Source organism: Acipenser ruthenus, chromosome 38 (assembly GCF_902713425.1).
Source record: "Acipenser ruthenus chromosome 38, fAciRut3.2 maternal haplotype, whole genome shotgun sequence".
NCBI classification, from domain to species: domain Eukaryota; kingdom Metazoa; phylum Chordata; class Actinopteri; order Acipenseriformes; family Acipenseridae; genus Acipenser; species Acipenser ruthenus.
The window spans coordinates 7,330,245-7,348,015 of record NC_081226.1 but is presented as its reverse complement, the minus strand read 5'-3'; the positions used below and the strand labels follow the sequence as shown (position 1 = coordinate 7,348,015).

Genomic DNA, 17,771 nt, shown 5'->3' with positions numbered 1-17,771 from the left:
TGGCGGTTCTAGGTAGTTCAAAAATCCAGTGGTTCAAAGCTTGGGAAGCTCTTTTCAGACAAGAGTATCTAGTGCAGTTCTGACTGTTCTTAATACATTTACATTTTCCTTAGTTGGATTATTTTTATGCTTTAACTCTGCTTCCACAAGTTGTTTCTCCAAGTTCTTTTGTTTTAGGCATTTTTCCTTTTAAAAAGCAACAAAAGAAATAAATAGTTTCTGCTTGTAAAGTTATAAAAGTTTATTTGTGCTATGTTTTAATTGTCTCAATTCATTAGATAGCTGCCATCATTTGACCTTGGCAGTTTTTATCAGAAGGATACTACGAGGAGTATTCCTTATTTAATACTTTATTTTAATACTTTAGAAATTGCAGAGTATTTTTTGTTGCTGAAATAGAAAAGCAAAGGAAGTGCAATCATATTGAGACATTTATTGCACTGGGTACATAAAAATCTGTAAAAATTGTTCAACTTGCTAGCTATTGAGTGATGTGTTTGTATTTATCCGAATAATTGATTAATCGAAGCAATAATCGATAGATTAATCGATTACATTAATAATCGTTTCATGCAGCACTAACTACCAGTTTTGTTCACAATTTTTACGGGGGGAGATTTATCTCTGAAGCTATCTATTAGACAGTTAGAGTTGCCTGCCACAATTGTCAATGAGCATTGAAATTCTCCATTTTCTGTAGCTATCTGGGTCCAAAAGTGTGAGGACTTTATATTTGGTGCATATATATTTACTATTGTTATTTTTTTCACCATAAATAGTACCATGTACTAATACATAGCGTCCTTCTTTATCTGTGTGGCAGGTTTGTAAAGCAAACGGAACGGAGCGGTGTATAGCTACTCCTCTACTATTAGTAGAAAACGAAGAATAATATACCTGACCCACCCACTCTCTTTTCAACTTTAAATGATCCTTTTCATTTAAATCTGTTTCTTGCAGTAATGCAATAAGTACTGTGGCAATGTGCCCCGCCCCTGTGTGCATTTCTGTGTTTTATGTTGTATGTTGTGTGTGTTAATGTTGGTGTATTGTAGTTGGTACACAGGATATAATGTGGGTAATGAGCACAAGTGTTTAAAATGTATAATTGTATTTAGACACGAGGATGGCACAAATCACTTCACATGCAAATTAAAAGTGTATTGAGATGTGAGCACGGGAGTGCACAGATTACTTAACGTGCTGGGATTCAAGTGAATAATTAATTGGTATTTGAATCCCGGCACAACAGTATATATAGATGCACGTTTCACTCACTCAGGGTTGTGTGTTCAGGGCGAAGGAAGAGGAGAGAGTGAGGAGGTAAAAGCAATAATAATAATAATAATAATAAAAATAAATAACTGCTACGGTGCTGGAAGCACCAGCACGGTACTTGTTTTGTGTTTAGTGTTCGTGCCCTGTTTGTTAGTGTCTGTTCGTTTTGTTTGTCTATTTATTTTGGCTGCAAGTGCCGTGTGCTGTTTTGTTGAAGCTTTTATTTTCTGTGTTATTAAACTCGCTGAGCGCCGCAGCTTCTCAGTTTCACCTGCCAGTACTGCCTGTCTGTGTGTTTCTTTCTGGCCTGACGTCACCCCTACAGCACCGTCTCTTTTTTCAGGAAGCTAAGAATGTTCTCTCTTTATAGGATGGTTCACCCCCTTAACATTCCATGAACAGATATTTAATGAGGGATTCAAGTTAGCCATTGTATAGGGTAATTACGCAAATACAAACTGCACTGAGGTGGGACCCACATCAAAAGCAAACCACTGCAAGATTTCTATGAAACAGTCAAATATAACACATGCATGTTTTAAAACCAAAACAAACAATGAAAAAAAAAAACCTGTGGTGTAGAACATGCAACCAATAAACAATAAAGCATAAACATGAAATCAATAAAATATAACATTTTAACTATTTATCTAAACTATGGAGGTTCAAGTGCACTAGACAGCCTTTTTCCTTTCAAGGAAGGCTCCCTATAACAACAATTAGGGGCAGTAGATGAATCAAGCGCAAATACAGTTTTATTCCATATCTAACCATTGATTTGGTACGGGTTTGAAATAATGATCTTATCAATCATGTCTTAACTCAGTACAGCTGGCTCACTGAAATACAAGTTATCTAATCAATATAGCTCTTAGAATCATGTCAACTCAGTACAGCTGGTTCACGGGATGTGGGATTTCTTTCTGATATAATGCTATAGTTCTACTAGGTTAATGGCAGGAACACTTTGCACTCACTTTCCATTGTTTAACAGTGCCATCTGGGAAAAGAACACCTCAAATATTTATGTTTTTATTCATTCATTTTTTTGTCTGAAAATGTTTTATAAGATTATGTAAATACGCCTATCCTATATCCTGGTTATAGCTTGAAAATACAGTTTGAACTCACCCCACCTCTCCTCGATAGCCTCAGTGAGGCAGTTTGAACTCACCCCACTTCTCCTCGATAGCCTCAGTGAGGCAGTTTGAACTCACCCCACGTCTCCTCGATAGCCTCAGTGAGGCAGTTTGAACTCACCCCACTTCTCCTCGATAGCCTCAGTGAGGCAGTTTGAACTCACCCCACTTCTCCTCGATAGCCTCAGTGAGGCAGTTTGAACTCACCCCACTTCTCCTCGATAGCCTCAGTGAGGCAGTTTGAACTCACCCCACTTCTCCTCGATAGCCTCAGTGAGGCAGTTTGAACTCACCCCACTTCTCCTCGATAGCCTCAGTGAGGCAGTTTGAACTCACCCCACGTCTCCTCGATAGCCTCAGTGAGGCAGTTTGAACTCACCCCACTTCTCCTCGATAGCCTCAGTGAGGCAGTTTGAACTCACCCCACTTCTCCTCGATGGCCTCAGTGAGGCAGTTTGAACTCACCCCACTTCTCCTCGATAGCCTCAGTGAGGCAGTTTGAACTCACCCCACTTCTCCTCGATAGCCTCAGTGAGGCAGTTTGAACTCACCCCACTTCTCCTCGATAGCCTCAGTGAGGCAGTTTGAACTCACCCCACTTCTCCTCGATAGCCTCAGTGAGGCAGTTTGAACTCACCCCACTTCTCCTCGATAGCCTCAGTGAGGCAGTTTGAACTCACCCCACGTCTCCTCGATAGCCTCAGTGAGGCAGTTTGAACTCACCCCACTTCTCCTCGATAGCCTCAGTGAGGCAGTTTGAACTCACCCCACTTCTCCTCGATGGCCTCAGTGAGGCAGTTTGAACTCACCCCACTTCTCCTCGATAGCCTCAGTGAGGCAGTTTGAACTCACCCCACTTCTCCTCGATAGCCTCAGTGAGGCAGTTTGAACTTACCCCACTTCTCGATAGCCTCAGTGAGGCAGTTTGAACTCACCCCACTTCTTCTCGATAGCCTCAGTGAGGCAGTTTGAACTCACCCCACTTCTCCTCGATAGCCTCAGGGAGGCAGTTTGAACTCACCCCACTTCTCCTCGATATCCTCAGTGAGGCAGTTTGAACTCACCCCACTTCTCCTCGATAGCCTCAGTGAGGCAGTTTGAACTCACCCCACTTCTCCTCGATAGCCTCAGGGAGGCAGTTTGAACTCACCCCACTTCTTCTCGATAGCCTCAGCGAGGCTGCTGTGCTCCACCCTGCAGGTGTAGGAGTCTCCGGACTGGGGGGTGAGCTCCAGGTACGAGTGGATCTGATAGGTCCAGTCTCCATCAGGGAGCAGCTCTGAGGAGGATACATCAGCCGTCACCTTCACTCCATTTCTGAGCCAGGTCACCTTTATCTCACGTGGGTAGAAGCCAATGACATAACAGACTAGCATGGTCTGGTGCTGAGAGCTGGACAGCTTGTTAGATCTGATCTGGACAGATGGTTTTTCTGTAAAGGAATACAATAATTAAAAAAACAAATAGCCCAGTAACATTTACACACGTCTCACATTTGATTTCCCCTAAGCACTGTGCACTCTACCAGGTTAATACACAGAGAGTATGTTAATGGCTATGTAGAGCATCACAGCTGAGCTCTGCAGGTTAATACACAGAGAGTATGTCAGTGTCTATGTAAAGCATCCCAGCTGAGCTCTGCAGGTTAATACACAGAGAGTATGTCAGTGTCTATGTAAAGCATCACAGCTGAGCTCTGCAGGTTAATACACAGAGAGTATGTCAGTGTCTATGTAAAGCATCACAGCTGAGCTCTGCAGGTTAATACACAGAGAGTATGTCAGTGTCTATGTAAAGCATCACAGCTGAGCTCTGCAGGTTAATACACAGAGAGTATGTCAGTGTCTATGTAGAGCATCACAGCTGAGCTCTGCAGGTTAATACACAGAGAGTATGTCAGTGTCTATGTAAAGCATCACAGCTGAGCTCTGCAGGTTAATACACAGAGAGTATGTCAGTGTCTATGTAAAGCATCACAGCTGAGCTCTGCAGGTTAATACACAGAGAGTATGTCAGTGTCTATGTAAAGCATCACAGCTGAGCTCTGCAGGTTAATACACAGAGAGTATGTCAGTGTCTATGTAGAGCATCACAGCTGAGCTCTGCAGGTTAATACACAGAGAGTATGTCAGTGTCTATGTAAAGCATCACAGCTGAGCTCTGCAGGTTAATACACAGAGAGTATGTCAGTGTCTATGTAAAGCATCACAGCTGAGCTCTGCAGGTTAATACACAGAGAGTATGTCAGTGTCTATGTAAAGCATCACAGCTGAGCTCTGCAGGTTAATACACAGAGAGTATGTCACAGGCTATGTAGAGCATCACAGCTGAGCTCTGCAGGTTAATACACAGAGAGTATGTCAGTGTCTATGTAAAGCATCACAGCTGAGCTCTGCAGGTTAATACACAGAGAGTATGTCAGTGTCTATGTAGAGCATCACAGCTGAGCTCTGCAGGTTAATACACAGAGAGTATGTCACAGGCTATGTAGAGCATCACAGCTGAGCTCTGCAGGTTAATACACAGAGAGTATGTCAGTGTCTATGTAAAGCATCACAGCTGAGCTCTGCAGGTTAATACACAGAGAGTATGTCAGTGTCTATGTAAAGCATCACAGCTGAGCTCTGCAGGTTAATACACAGAGAGTATGTCACAGGCTATGTAGAGCATCACAGCTGAGCTCTGCAGGTTAATACACAGAGAGTATGTCAGTGTCTATGTAGAGCATCACAGCTGAGCTCTGCAGGTTAATACACAGAGAGTATGTCAGTGTCTATGTAAAGCATCACAGCTGAGCTCTGCAGGTTAATACACAGAGAGTATGTCAGTGTCTATGTAAAGCATCACAGCTGAGCTCTGCAGGTTAATACACAGAGAGTATGTCAGTGTCTATGTAAAGCATCACAGCTGAGCTCTGCAGGTTAATACACAGAGAGTATGTCAGTGTCTATGTAGAGCATCACAGCTGAGCTCTGCAGGTTAATACACAGAGAGTATGTCAGTGTCTATGTAAAGCATCACAGCTGAGCTCTGCAGGTTAATACACAGAGAGTATGTCAGTGTCTATGTAGAGCATCACAGCTGAGCTCTGCAGGTTAATACACAGAGAGTATGTCAGTGTCTATGTAAAGCATCACAGCTGAGCTCTGCAGGTTAATACACAGAGAGTATGTCACAGGCTATGTAGAGCATCACAGCTGAGCTCTGCAGGTTAATACACAGAGAGTATGTCAGTGTCTATGTAAAGCATCACAGCTGAGCTCTGCAGGTTAATACACAGAGAGTATGTCAGTGTCTATGTAAAGCATCACAGCTGAGCTCTGCAGGTTAATACACAGAGAGTATGTCAGTGTCTATGTAAAGCATCACAGCTGAGCTCTGCAGGTTAATACACAGAGAGTATGTCAGTGTCTATGTAAAGCATCACAGCTGAGCTCTGCAGGTTAATACACAGAGAGTATGTCACAGGCTATGTAGAGCATCACAGCTGAGCTCTGCAGGTTAATACACAGAGAGTATGTCAGTGTCTATGTAAAGCATCACAGCTGAGCTCTGCAGGTTAATACACAGAGAGTATGTCAGTGTCTATGTAGAGCATCACAGCTGAGCTCTGCAGGTTAATACACAGAGAGTATGTCAGTGTCTATGTAAAGCATCACAGCTGAGCTCTGCAGGTTAATACACAGAGAGTATGTCACAGGCTATGTAGAGCATCACAGCTGAGCTCTGCAGGTTAATACACAGAGAGTATGTCAGTGTCTATGTAAAGCATCACAGCTGAGCTCTGCAGGTTAATACACAGAGAGTATGTCAGTGTCTATGTAAAGCATCACAGCTGAGCTCTGCAGGTTAATACACAGAGAGTATGTCAGTGTCTAGTGTCGAGGTGTAGCTCACATCTTAGTTATTGTAAATTAGCTAGTGTCTCTCAGGGTTCTGTTCTGGGACCTCTTCTTTTCAGTGTTTACATCTTACCCCTTGGTCAGATAATTCATCGTCATGGATTACACTTTCATTGTTACGCTGATGACACACAAATATATCTGCAGGCTAAACCTGGGGCAGGACTGGATGTTTCTGTTCTACATGACTTGTCGGAAATTAAAATATGGATGCAACAAAACTTCTTGCAGCTAAATTGTGATAAAACTGAGGTGATGTTAACTGGCTCCTCACAACAGCTTCGTAAAGCCAATAGCGTCAGTTTAGTTTTACAACACAACAAAATATGGAGTTGATGTTTTGGATCAGATGGCATGGAAGTATTCTGTGAAAGCTGCCTCCCGACGGTGGTCTGTTTCACAATGTATTGGACCCAGTGGTGGCTCCTTGGGTTACTTATTTTTACTTATTTTGCATGCAAGATGCTCCACGCGGTTGAGAGTAATATCAGGTCGACAGAAAATCTCACTTCTCTGCTTCCCATACAGTCGCTGGAGGAGCGGAGGACAAGGGAGATTTTGCGTACTTCTGCAGTGTGATTAGCCAATCATATTCCTCCTACTTTAACCTCGCAACATCACACACCTTAAAAAATAAATAAATAAAAAACACAGCAGAGGAGGCAGGAGGCGGGTCTCCTTCTGCTGTGTCTGCCAATCATTGGTCTCACTCTGCCTGAACTCTAGCGTGCGGTGATTTGTGTGGAAGGTGGCAGCAGAGAGAATGAGACGTGAACGACGATACCTGTAACTCTTATTTTCATTTTTTTGTAATAAATTAAAAAAAAAAAAAAACCATAACCAAACATACAAATGGGTAAAGTGCTTTATTTCAAATGTGCAAAGCTTGTTTTTCAGCCGTAATTTAAAGTCTGATAGATAATGCCATGGTGTTATTTATGACGAGTAAGCTTGTTGGTTGGCAGTGAATTAGACTGATTTTTTTTTTATCATAATCGTTCTCTTGGGGATGCTGGATCCCTATTATTATTATTATTATTATTATTATTATTATTATTATTATTATTATTATTATTATTATTATTATTTATTATTATTATTATTAATTATTTTTATTTATTTTTATTTTTATTTATTATTATTTTTATTTTTATTATTATTAGGGGTCCAAGTAGGGCTGTAAATCTACGTTTAATTGACTACACGTTTAAACCCATTGATAATCCGGTCGTTTAAACGGCCATACATTTAATGTTTCACTCATTTCATATTTGTATATTTTACTTTGTAAGTCGTATTTTAACCTCGGTTTGTTATTCAAAAAACGTACAATAGATCCACTTAAAGACAAACAATGGTAAGCATAATGTTTGTAAGTTAGCACTAAAATTTATTTTAATAGCATAAAAAACAGTCAATTTTACAACGTACCATTTCTCCAGAAGCTCCATAAAAAGTGTGTGTATCCAACATCGAAAAAACATTATAAACACAATATTTAAATTAAATTTAAACACAGTGCTCAATATTTCATTTTTACTTTCATTCACTCGTATATTGGTTGGCAGGAAACAAAATGTCTCCAGAACAAAAAACCTTTTTTTTTTTCTCATTAAATCAAGCCGTTGTCTGATACATTACCAGTTCCCAGCATCCCTCCCCTTCACAACGGCGCTTGTGCATTAACGTGAAAAAATAAAGACTTCATTTCCCATTGTCCATCTCTTTCAATGCTTCTCGGTTTAGCTTGCTTGAATAATTGTTCTATAATGGTAGATGTCTTGTTGAATACACACAATAAAATGTGGACAAATAAAACAGTGTAAGCACTTTCTAACAGAGATCTTATTCGCTGTTCTTTTTATAAAAAAATAGTAGCTACGTGTTTTTCTTTTCCAATGTGTTACAGTGTTTTACTGTGGCGTGAATGGAGCCGTGAGGTGCCTTAATCACACAGGCTGTTCACTTTAATGAAATAATGTACAGTACTAAGACTAGGGCTCTATGGAATATGTGTTATTTTGTTCTGATTTCCATTTTATTTTTCTGATTTCCGTTTTTACCATTTAAAAAATGTAATTAGGTTTATTTAAATGAACTCATGCACACTGCGGTCAAGGTGAACAGCACAAAACCGTAAACCTACAGGCTTCTACTTTTTCCATTTGGTTTGAGTTCGTGGTCATTGGATTAAGAGTATTGTTTTTATCTAATTGTATTAAAAAATAGTATTGCTAACTTTAAAAACGGGTTGTATTTATTTATTTATTTATTTATTTTAGTGCAGTGTGGGGCGCTCCAAAGGAAACAGATAGGCAGGGAGTATTTCATAACTTTTCGTTTTGAAATTGATCAGTTCTATTATTTACTGCTATGCCCATGGCTTCACTGCCTTAAATCTTCTCCTGTGTGAACATTGGGATCTTCCTGTTCAAAAGGGACTGTACTGTAGTAGCAGGCTGTGTGAGTAGTGCTTTTAGTGTTTTAATACAGACATTAAAAATAGTCTGCAACATTGTCTAATTGTTTAAGTCCTTAAAAAGGTTTCTATTTTCCATGATTGCATTTATTTAATGCACTCGAACGTTGAAATATTTTCACTGATTCAACCCTTCTCGTTGTTTATTCCTTACGGAAAACCCCACCTCATTTATAACCCAGCTACAGAAAATGCCCCCGCCCCTCCCACACACACACACACACACACACACTTTTGAAACCAAAGTTACGCCACTGCCTGTACTGACCATTAAATCATTCCCCCCCCCCCCCCCCACAAACAGCACTTAATTCCGCGTTATTCTTTTGATACCGTGATTCCGTCCGTGTTCTCATTAACACAGATTCCATAGGGCCCTGTAAAAAAGGCAATGCGACGGAACCAGAAGCCAGAGTGGGAAGTTTTGTATGCTGGAAACTATTGTATTCGATACGGCTACAGTGACTGTTTGTTTGGCCTGAGTGAAGAGATACCAAAAGAGAATATAATGTATTTGGAGATACACAACAAAACAGGAAGTTGATCCCTCCTTAACTTATGCAAGATGTCTTTAGAGTGATCACGTGGGAGAACAGGTCAGGTTTCCAGGTCAGGGGAAAACCACACATGTAGAAAGGGAAGCATATATATGTGGAAAACATGCAAAAATATGATAATGTATTTTACTGTTAAGTTGCGTTTAAACGTGCAATACAAATTTTAAACAAAAATATTTTTAATCCACGTTTACCGTGTAAACCCTTACAGCCCTAGGTCCAAGCAACGAAGTTGCTGGAGCCCTATTGTAATTAAGCTTCCAAGCTAGAATGGCTGGGAAGCCCATTATTGTTGTATGGATTTTTATTTTTAGGCTTCCAAGCTAGAATGGCTGGGAAGCCCATTGTTGTTGTATGGATTTTTATTTTTAGGCTTCCAAGCTAGAATGGCTGGGAAGCCTATTGTTTCTGTAGGATTTTTATTAATTTTTTTCTTCCGCTCATTTTTCAAATGGCTCTAAAATCAACACCATTGCATGGAAACTCACGAAACTTAGTAGGGTGGTAGGCACCTAAGGGAAGTTGCGTCCGAGCGAAAATGAAGGTCATAGGTCACATGGTGTGACAGCCATATTGGATTTTGAGAATTTTGGACAATTTAAAAAAATCTTCTCCGAACTGGTTTACAGCAAAGATCTGAAACTTGGTGCACACTCACCCTCATGGCCTAGATTTACGTTTGTTCAAGAGAAGTCGATCGATCACATCGTTTGGGGGCCATATTGGATTTGTCAAATATTCAAATGACTTTCTCTGAAACAGTTATGCGGATTGAATCAAAACTTTGCATACATGGCTTTGGCAAGGTTGTCTATCAAGTTTGTTCAAAGCAAGTCACTACATAAAATAATATGGCCAACGTGAGCCAATCAAATTTCAGATATGGTCAGTTTGCATATATTGTAGTGTATGTCTATGTTAAAATGCGTCATACAGTAGTAGAGGCCTATGGGGAATTAATGTAAATGAAAGAATAAAGTTGATTGGTCACATTGTTTGGCCACCATATTGGATTTTTCGAGCCAAATTTTCGTATGTCCGTAAAATAAACACCGTTGCATGAAAAGTCATGAAATTTGGTACAGTGGTAGAGGCCAATGGGAAGTTGTGTCAGAGCGATAACGAAGGTTTGGCAGCCATATTGGATTTTTTTACCAATTTTTAAAAGTCTCGAGCTGTGACAGAGCTGTGAAACTTGGTGCACAGACTACCCTTATGCCCTAAATTTAGATTTGTTCAAGACAAGTTGATCCGTCACATAGTTCAGCGGCCATACTGGATTTGTTAAATATTCAAACGTCTTCTATCAAACCAAAATGCGTATTGAAGCAAAATTTAAAAAAATCTTCTTGTCCAAAACTGAGTATGGTAGATATGTGAAATTTGGGGCACATACTACCCTTAGGCCCTATATTTAGACTTGATCAACACAACTTCATTGGTCACATGGTTCGGCTGCCATATTGGATTTGTCAAATATTCAAACGACTTTCTCTGAAACCATTATGCCAATTTAAGCGACATTTTGCATATAGCCCTGGCAAGGTTGTATGGAACACACATCTTAACCCATACTTAACCCATATATGCTCGCTTCAAAAATTGCCTTGACTGTGACCTTTGACCTCTCCTTAAGGTCAAATGCAAAACTAGCTTATAACTCCTTTTAGAGTGCAGATAGGGTAATGGTTACTATGAAACACATCTAGCAACCCATATATGCTCCTATGGTACAATATCCTACACAGATTAGTAGAGGCCAATGGGCTACTATGCCAGATGTGAAATACGGTCATAGGACGCATGGTCTGGCGCTTGGACCCCGGTCATTGCCGCTAATTATTATTATTATTATTATTGATGTAACTATCACTGTCACTGTTATCTGCTGTATTATTGAATTGTATTTTGTCACACTTGTACTTGCTTGAACCAAAGTCATTGTATTTATCTTGCTCTTATTGTATTACTTGTATTGTAACACTTGAAATGTATTTGCTTACGATTGTAAGTCGCCCTGGATAAGGGCGTCTGCTAAGAAATAAATAATAATAATAATAATAATAATAATAATTATTATTATTATTATTATTATTATTATTATTATTGCAATTACTGTGCAGCACGCTCATGATTTCTGTATTTACTGTAATAGGGGGCATATTATGGTGCACACTGATTTTATTGTGCCACACTATGGTAGTCAGAATGAATATGTGATGTGTATGGTAATGCATGATAATGTATTTAAATGAGGACCAGTGCTCTGAATAATGAGATGAGCTTTATTCACATCTGTGACAGAGAAAGAATGAGTCCTAGTCAACAGTCTCCCTCCCGACCTGTGAGAGCACAGTATAACAGGAACAGTGTGCCCCGGACTGGATGGTATGAGGGTTAATTCCAGGGTCATTTGGAAGTTGGTCATCCAGAAAAGGGCCGGAACCACAATACCAGAAGTCATCGCCTTAATGCGGTAGGTGATGTGTCAGTCATGGATTGGAGGATATGTGATTGGACTTGCCACCGAAGGGGATGTGGCTGAGCAATCTGTTCCTTGTGTTATCATTACGCAAAGACCTACGAGAAAAACCTGTGTACTGAACCATGAGTTTTGTTTGTTTTGTCCTGTCTAGTAATTGCTGTATTTGTCATTTGTTAGACGGCTAAACAATCCGGGAGCTGTTGCTAGGAAGCCAGTTTCCAAACCTGGACTACACATCACTTCTGTGCACACCAATCGTAAATACACCGCACCTACACTAAGATCACTCACTGTGACCGTGTTGTGTTTGTGCGTGTGTTATTTGTGTCATTATTTCGGGACTGGAACCCTTGTTTTGCATGGAGTGATACACATGGCTGTGTAGAGCCCGTGCTTATTTAAGTGTTGTTGGCACGCAACCCAGCCAAAATAAAGAGCTGCTTAACTGTGTCTGTCTTTCCAGGGCACTGCAAACAACTTTGCCACAACACCATATTTACTAAGGGTGATAATCGCAGTGTGGACCTTAAAGTGAGTGATAATTAGTGAGTATGGAAACTAGGCTTTAACCAATAGGCGTGCTATTTAAACCAATTTTTCTGGGCTGAAATCTATCTGGTATCACGGAGGCATTACTTACATTGTGTGTGCAAACTTTTTAAATGCCGCCCCCCTTTTTTAGTATACATTTTGTTGCCCCCGCTACACACATATTAAAACGTTAGACATTAACCTTATATTTTAACAGGTGTTCCCTCCCCCCCCCCCCGATTTTATGTAAATAGCATATTTTTTTTTTCGTTAACCACAAAGTCCAGATTTAGCTAAATAAATAAGGGTATCACAAATTCACATTTAAACTCTTTTAAAGTCTATAAATCTTTTCTTTTTTATTTTGTTTACACTTGGCGAGTGAACATTTAGCTGACATTTTAAATCTGTGTTTCTAACAAATAAATCTTTTTTTTTTTTACTTTGCAATTCGACATTTACCCTGACAGATACATCTAAAAAACATTATCGTTCAGCAATTTAAAAAAAAACAAAAAAAAACGACTGTAGTTAGTCATGAAAAGAAAAGACTCCTTTTATGGAGACTAAATAAAATAAATAAAACACAAAGAAAGAGAGCATGGGTACACCACACACTAAAAAAAGGAAACAGTTCAAGGAATACCACCGGCTTGTTAAATAACTAATGTGATTATTGTTATTATTATTGGTCAATTAAAACAAAGCGTCATTTTACAGAAATACGAAACCAGTGTGTGGCGCTCCCGTCACTTTGACAAATTAAGGTGAAATAAAGAGAGATCGACATACCATCAATTTCCAATTGTTCTGCTATTTCTTGCCATGTGGCGTCCTTTTTATTGTCTTTATAACCACAGACACTGGCATCATAGAACATTATATTTTTCACCTTTCATAATTAAATTCTCATTGATGTCCATTGTTTTTATTTCTGTGGTAATCTCTGCGTGATCGAGACACTGACAGTCTGACAACCACTACCTTTGACCTTATTTCTGATTGGCCCATTGCGACGCGAACCACGTGTAGTGCGAATACAAATACAACACATGTATTTCTATATTTGCTCGCTTTGCTTGCAGTGTTCATTACGTCATTTAAATCAATAATTTTAATTTATTTTTTATTCACTCGCTCGTTCGTGTCCGGTGTGCATAGCCCTTTAACATGTAAGCCCGTGCCCATTGACCCGTTTGATTTGGCATTGTATGCTGCAGAGCTGAGCTTACACTCCGACTTTTAAGAAAGTGTTTGTTAACATTTATATATTTAGCAAAATCTGGACTTTTTTTTGGTTAAATCTAGGAAAAAATATGAGATTTAAATTAAATCCGGGAAAAAAACACCTATTAAAACATTAGTGCTATTATTTTATTTTTTTACATTTGGTAGCCCCAACATGGAAGCTGCCATTTTGGCTCTGTTCACTGCAGTTTCACTGACACACTCGCCACTTCAAACATAATTTCTCCGGTTCTACAAGTCCTAGAGTAATCGTCAACGGCTCATTTGAAAGGTACAAACTTGGACTAATTAGCTGTCATTTATGTATTTATTTAAAATGTTCTATCCTTTAAAAATATATATATTTTTTTTACAGAACTGCCCCTATAGTCATAGTCGCGCCCCCCTTATGGACTCTCCGTGCCCCCCCACTTTGTGCACCACTGATAGAGCAGTGAAAATGACCTGTAAATAACAGGTTATAGTAAGCGTGAATAAATGTGAATGAATGTTATAATTTCTTAGATTTTATTTTATAGTTCATTACATTTGTACAAATAATAGAGTGGTTAAGTAAAACACTGGACCAAACGGTATTATAATTTAAAACAGCCCCCTCCACTGGAATTTCTAGCTCCTCCGCGTGCAGTTTTAGTTTGCGTTGCCTCTGCCTGTCCCCTCCGGAGGGTTGCGTCTGTTGATCGCTTATTTTCAGTCAATGTAAGCCACCTCCTCTTTCACAATAAGCTACTGAAGATACGCCTGGACTGCTGGGGCTTGTGATATCATGGTGGTCACGGGTAAGTCTCTGACATTATCGTGCACATTAAATTATCACTCACAATACAAGTAGTGTGCTTGCTATGGAATGTAAATTACCTACATAATGTGCGTGTAAATTAATGCGTTCTGTCAGTAAATGGGACAGTCAAATTAGATTTATGGTGCACATTAGGCTCGCTACTTAATGTGTACACTACAGCTGCATTTAGTGCCCTTTATTTAGTGCCCTCTACATTTAGTGCACCTTGTTTGGTCCATTTTTTATTTAACTACTCTATTATTTGTACCAATGTAATGAACTATAAAATAAAATCTAAGAAATTATAATTCATTCACATTTATTCCTGATTAACATAACCTAATGCCTCCATGATACCAGATAGATTTCAGCCCAGAAAAATTGGTTTAAATAGCACGCCTATTGGTTAAAGCCTAGTTTCCATACTCACTAATTATCACTCACTTTAAGGTCCACACTGCGATTATCACCCTTAGTAAATATGGTGTTGTGGCAAAGTTGTTTGCAGTGCCCTGGAAAGACAGACACAGTTAAGCAGCTCTTTATTTTGGCTGGGTTGCGTGCCAACAACACTTAAATAAGCACGGGCTCTACACAGCCATGTGTATCACTCCATGCAAAACAAGGGTTCCAGTCCCGAAATAATGACACAAATAACACATGCACAAACACAACACGGTCACAGTGAGTGATCTTAGTGTAGGTGCGGTGTATTTACAATTGGTGTGCACAGAAGTGATGTGTAGTCCAGGTTTGGAAACTGGTTTCCTAGCAACAGCTCCCGGATTGTTTAGCCGTCTAACAAATGACAAATACAGCAATTACTAGACAGGACAAAACAAACAAAACTCATGGTTCAGTACACAGGTTTTCCTCGTAGGTCTTTGCGTAATGATAACACAAGGAATAGATTGCTCAGCCACATCCCCTTCGGTGGCAAGTCCATCACATATCCTCCAATCCATGACTGACACATCACCTACCGCATTAAGGCGATGACTTCTGGTATTGTGGTTCCTCCCCTTTTCTGGATGACCAACTTCCAAATGACCCTGGAATTAACCCTCATACCATCCAGTCCGGGGCACACTGTTCCTGTTATACTGTGCTCTCACAGGTCGGGAGGGAGACTGTTGACTAGGACTCATTCTTTCTCTGTCACAGATGTGAATAAAGCTCATCTCATTATTCAGAGCAGGGGTCCTCATTTAAATACATTATCATGCATTACCATACACATCACATATTCATTCTGACTACCATAGTGTGGCTCAATAAAATCAGTGTGCGCCATAATATGCCCACTATTTCACACGATAATGAATACACCTGCAATTGTAAATACGGAGATCATGAGCATGCTGCACACTAATTGCAATTATGGTGCAACATAATGTTTAGTGCCCTTTTGTAAATGAGGCCCTTTATGTACAAAGAAATGCAAACAGCAAATGTAGGAAGAAAAGACAGTGCTCAAGTCTGAGGTGACTGTGGCACAGTGGTACCTATGCAGCCCACACAATCCGGGGATCCTGGTTCAAGTGGAGGTGTTCTGTAACAAAGCTAATGCAGAACTATTATAGCAAGTCAAGCACGAAAAGGGTTGCAACCTGGAATTATATTTTACCAAATTAATCAACAAACACATGTAAGCAGGAAATATAAACACCCTAGAGCAAAATACGTCTCACAAGATTTACAATTCTACAACTCTACACAAATGCAATTTGTAAACAAAAGACAGTAACCACTATATTGGTATGTTTTTTTTTTGTTTGTATGTCTAGATAAATATAGTTAAAGCATACTTGGGCACACCTCTAATAAAGGCACATACATAGGTAAGTCATGGTGGGTGCAATGCATTTCTTTATGTGTGTTCTGTTATTACTCACCTTTATAATCGATTGTGCCAGGCTTGTAGATGTTGATGTTGTTTTTGCAAAATCGATCCACGCTACCCAGCAGCCCTGCCAGCTGGGCCTTATCCTTGTTCCACTCCTCCGCATTCTTCACCCCGCAGGCTGTGTTCCCGACAAACTTCTGGATCTTGGTGTCGTAGTGAAGAAACTCCTCCTGGTTAAATACATGTCTCTGGGAATACACCATGTCCGCCATGCTGCTGTCACTGTACTCACAGTCAGAAATCATCTGCAGCACGTAACTGTCTGAAAAACAAGCAGAATAAATACAAATGTATCATTACCTTTACATGCATTTCTTATTTTAAATAAAATTATTTTTAGATGGTACAAATCTGCATTTATTTTACATACAAAAATAAACTAAATAAAAAAATGAATGGGCTCTGTGTATAAAGAAATGCAACAGCCTAGAGGTGAGACAGTTTGAAATACTCACAGTATGATAACATTAACCACATTTACATGCTTATCATAATGTCACAGTAGACTTTTATAAAACTAACAGATCAAAAGATTTGCCAAACATTTGACTAAATACAGAACTGTTGCATGAAAGCTGTACATATTTTCTGTCACAGTACAACACATATTGGTTATTTCCTTTTTTTTCCTTAAAAAAGGTACAAGAAGGATTTTATTATTGTATAGAAAACTTTAATTGCCCTAAGAATACCACAACAACTATTTTTAGAATTAATGATTTTATTTATTTATTTTTTTAAAACATTTTGTGGGATATTCATTAAAGGTTTCTCACTTTCAGTGGTGTGTGTGTGTGTGTCCTGTTTATTATGCCCTATATAGAGCCTGTCTGTACCTTGTCGTACACATGCTGCTCTTCACAGGTGTGCCTTTAGATATATACTGTTCTGAGAATTATCAAAGTGTTTTTTTTTTTTTTTTAAATAACAAACTTATATCCTTTCGGAATCGATTTTGCATTCAGAATGACTGAGTGAATTGCATTGTTCCAAATTACTATGCCAAACAATATTGACTCCTGTATCAATGTGAAATGAAAGAGAATGATGGAGACTGGAGAAACTGAATCAGTAGCTGAAAGACCACTACACAAATATGACATTTCAACAGTTTCCAACTTTCCAACACAGCCATACAAGGGACATTTTTAACATGGAGTTGCCGACACTCCCTACCAGATCTATAGCACAACGGACAGCAAAATCACAATTAAAATACTTCCTAATATATATTTGACTGCCAAAGTACACCAGTACTCATACGGATACTCGTACTCTGTAATGTCAGTGGAAAGGAGTTTCCCTATCAAGTCTGAGTACCTGTGTACTGGTGTACAGATTAAAACCACACGAATAACTAGAAGCATTAGATTACAATGTGGTGCCTCCACTCTACGAGTATGATTTAGTTAATGCTATAGGTGTAATACAGTAGAAAAATGTAACTTCTTATACCAATGGTTGA

General features: G+C 39.2%; 1 protein-coding gene across 5 annotated transcripts in view; it reads right to left on the bottom strand.

The window, feature by feature from the left end:
* LOC117968203 (SLA class II histocompatibility antigen, DQ haplotype C beta chain-like) overlaps positions 1–17,771 on the bottom strand; it is a 401,218-nt gene that overhangs the window by 357,872 nt on the left and 25,575 nt on the right. For 3 of the 5 annotated variants that reach the window (XR_009310938.1, XM_059009104.1, XM_059009107.1), the window contains exons 2-3: positions 16,296–16,568; positions 3,568–3,849 (exon numbers count right to left, since the gene is read on the bottom strand). Coding sequence is in view for 4 of the 5 variants with exons in the window: in XM_059009104.1 (XP_058865087.1) it covers positions 3,568–3,849; positions 16,296–16,568 (555 nt within the window). In the remaining variant the exon portion in view is untranslated. Of the gene's footprint in view, positions 1–2,839; positions 2,859–3,183; positions 3,203–3,567; positions 3,850–16,295; positions 16,569–17,771 lie in introns of all 5 variants that reach the window. The other 2 variants (XM_059009106.1, XM_059009105.1) reach the window with 2 other exon arrangements.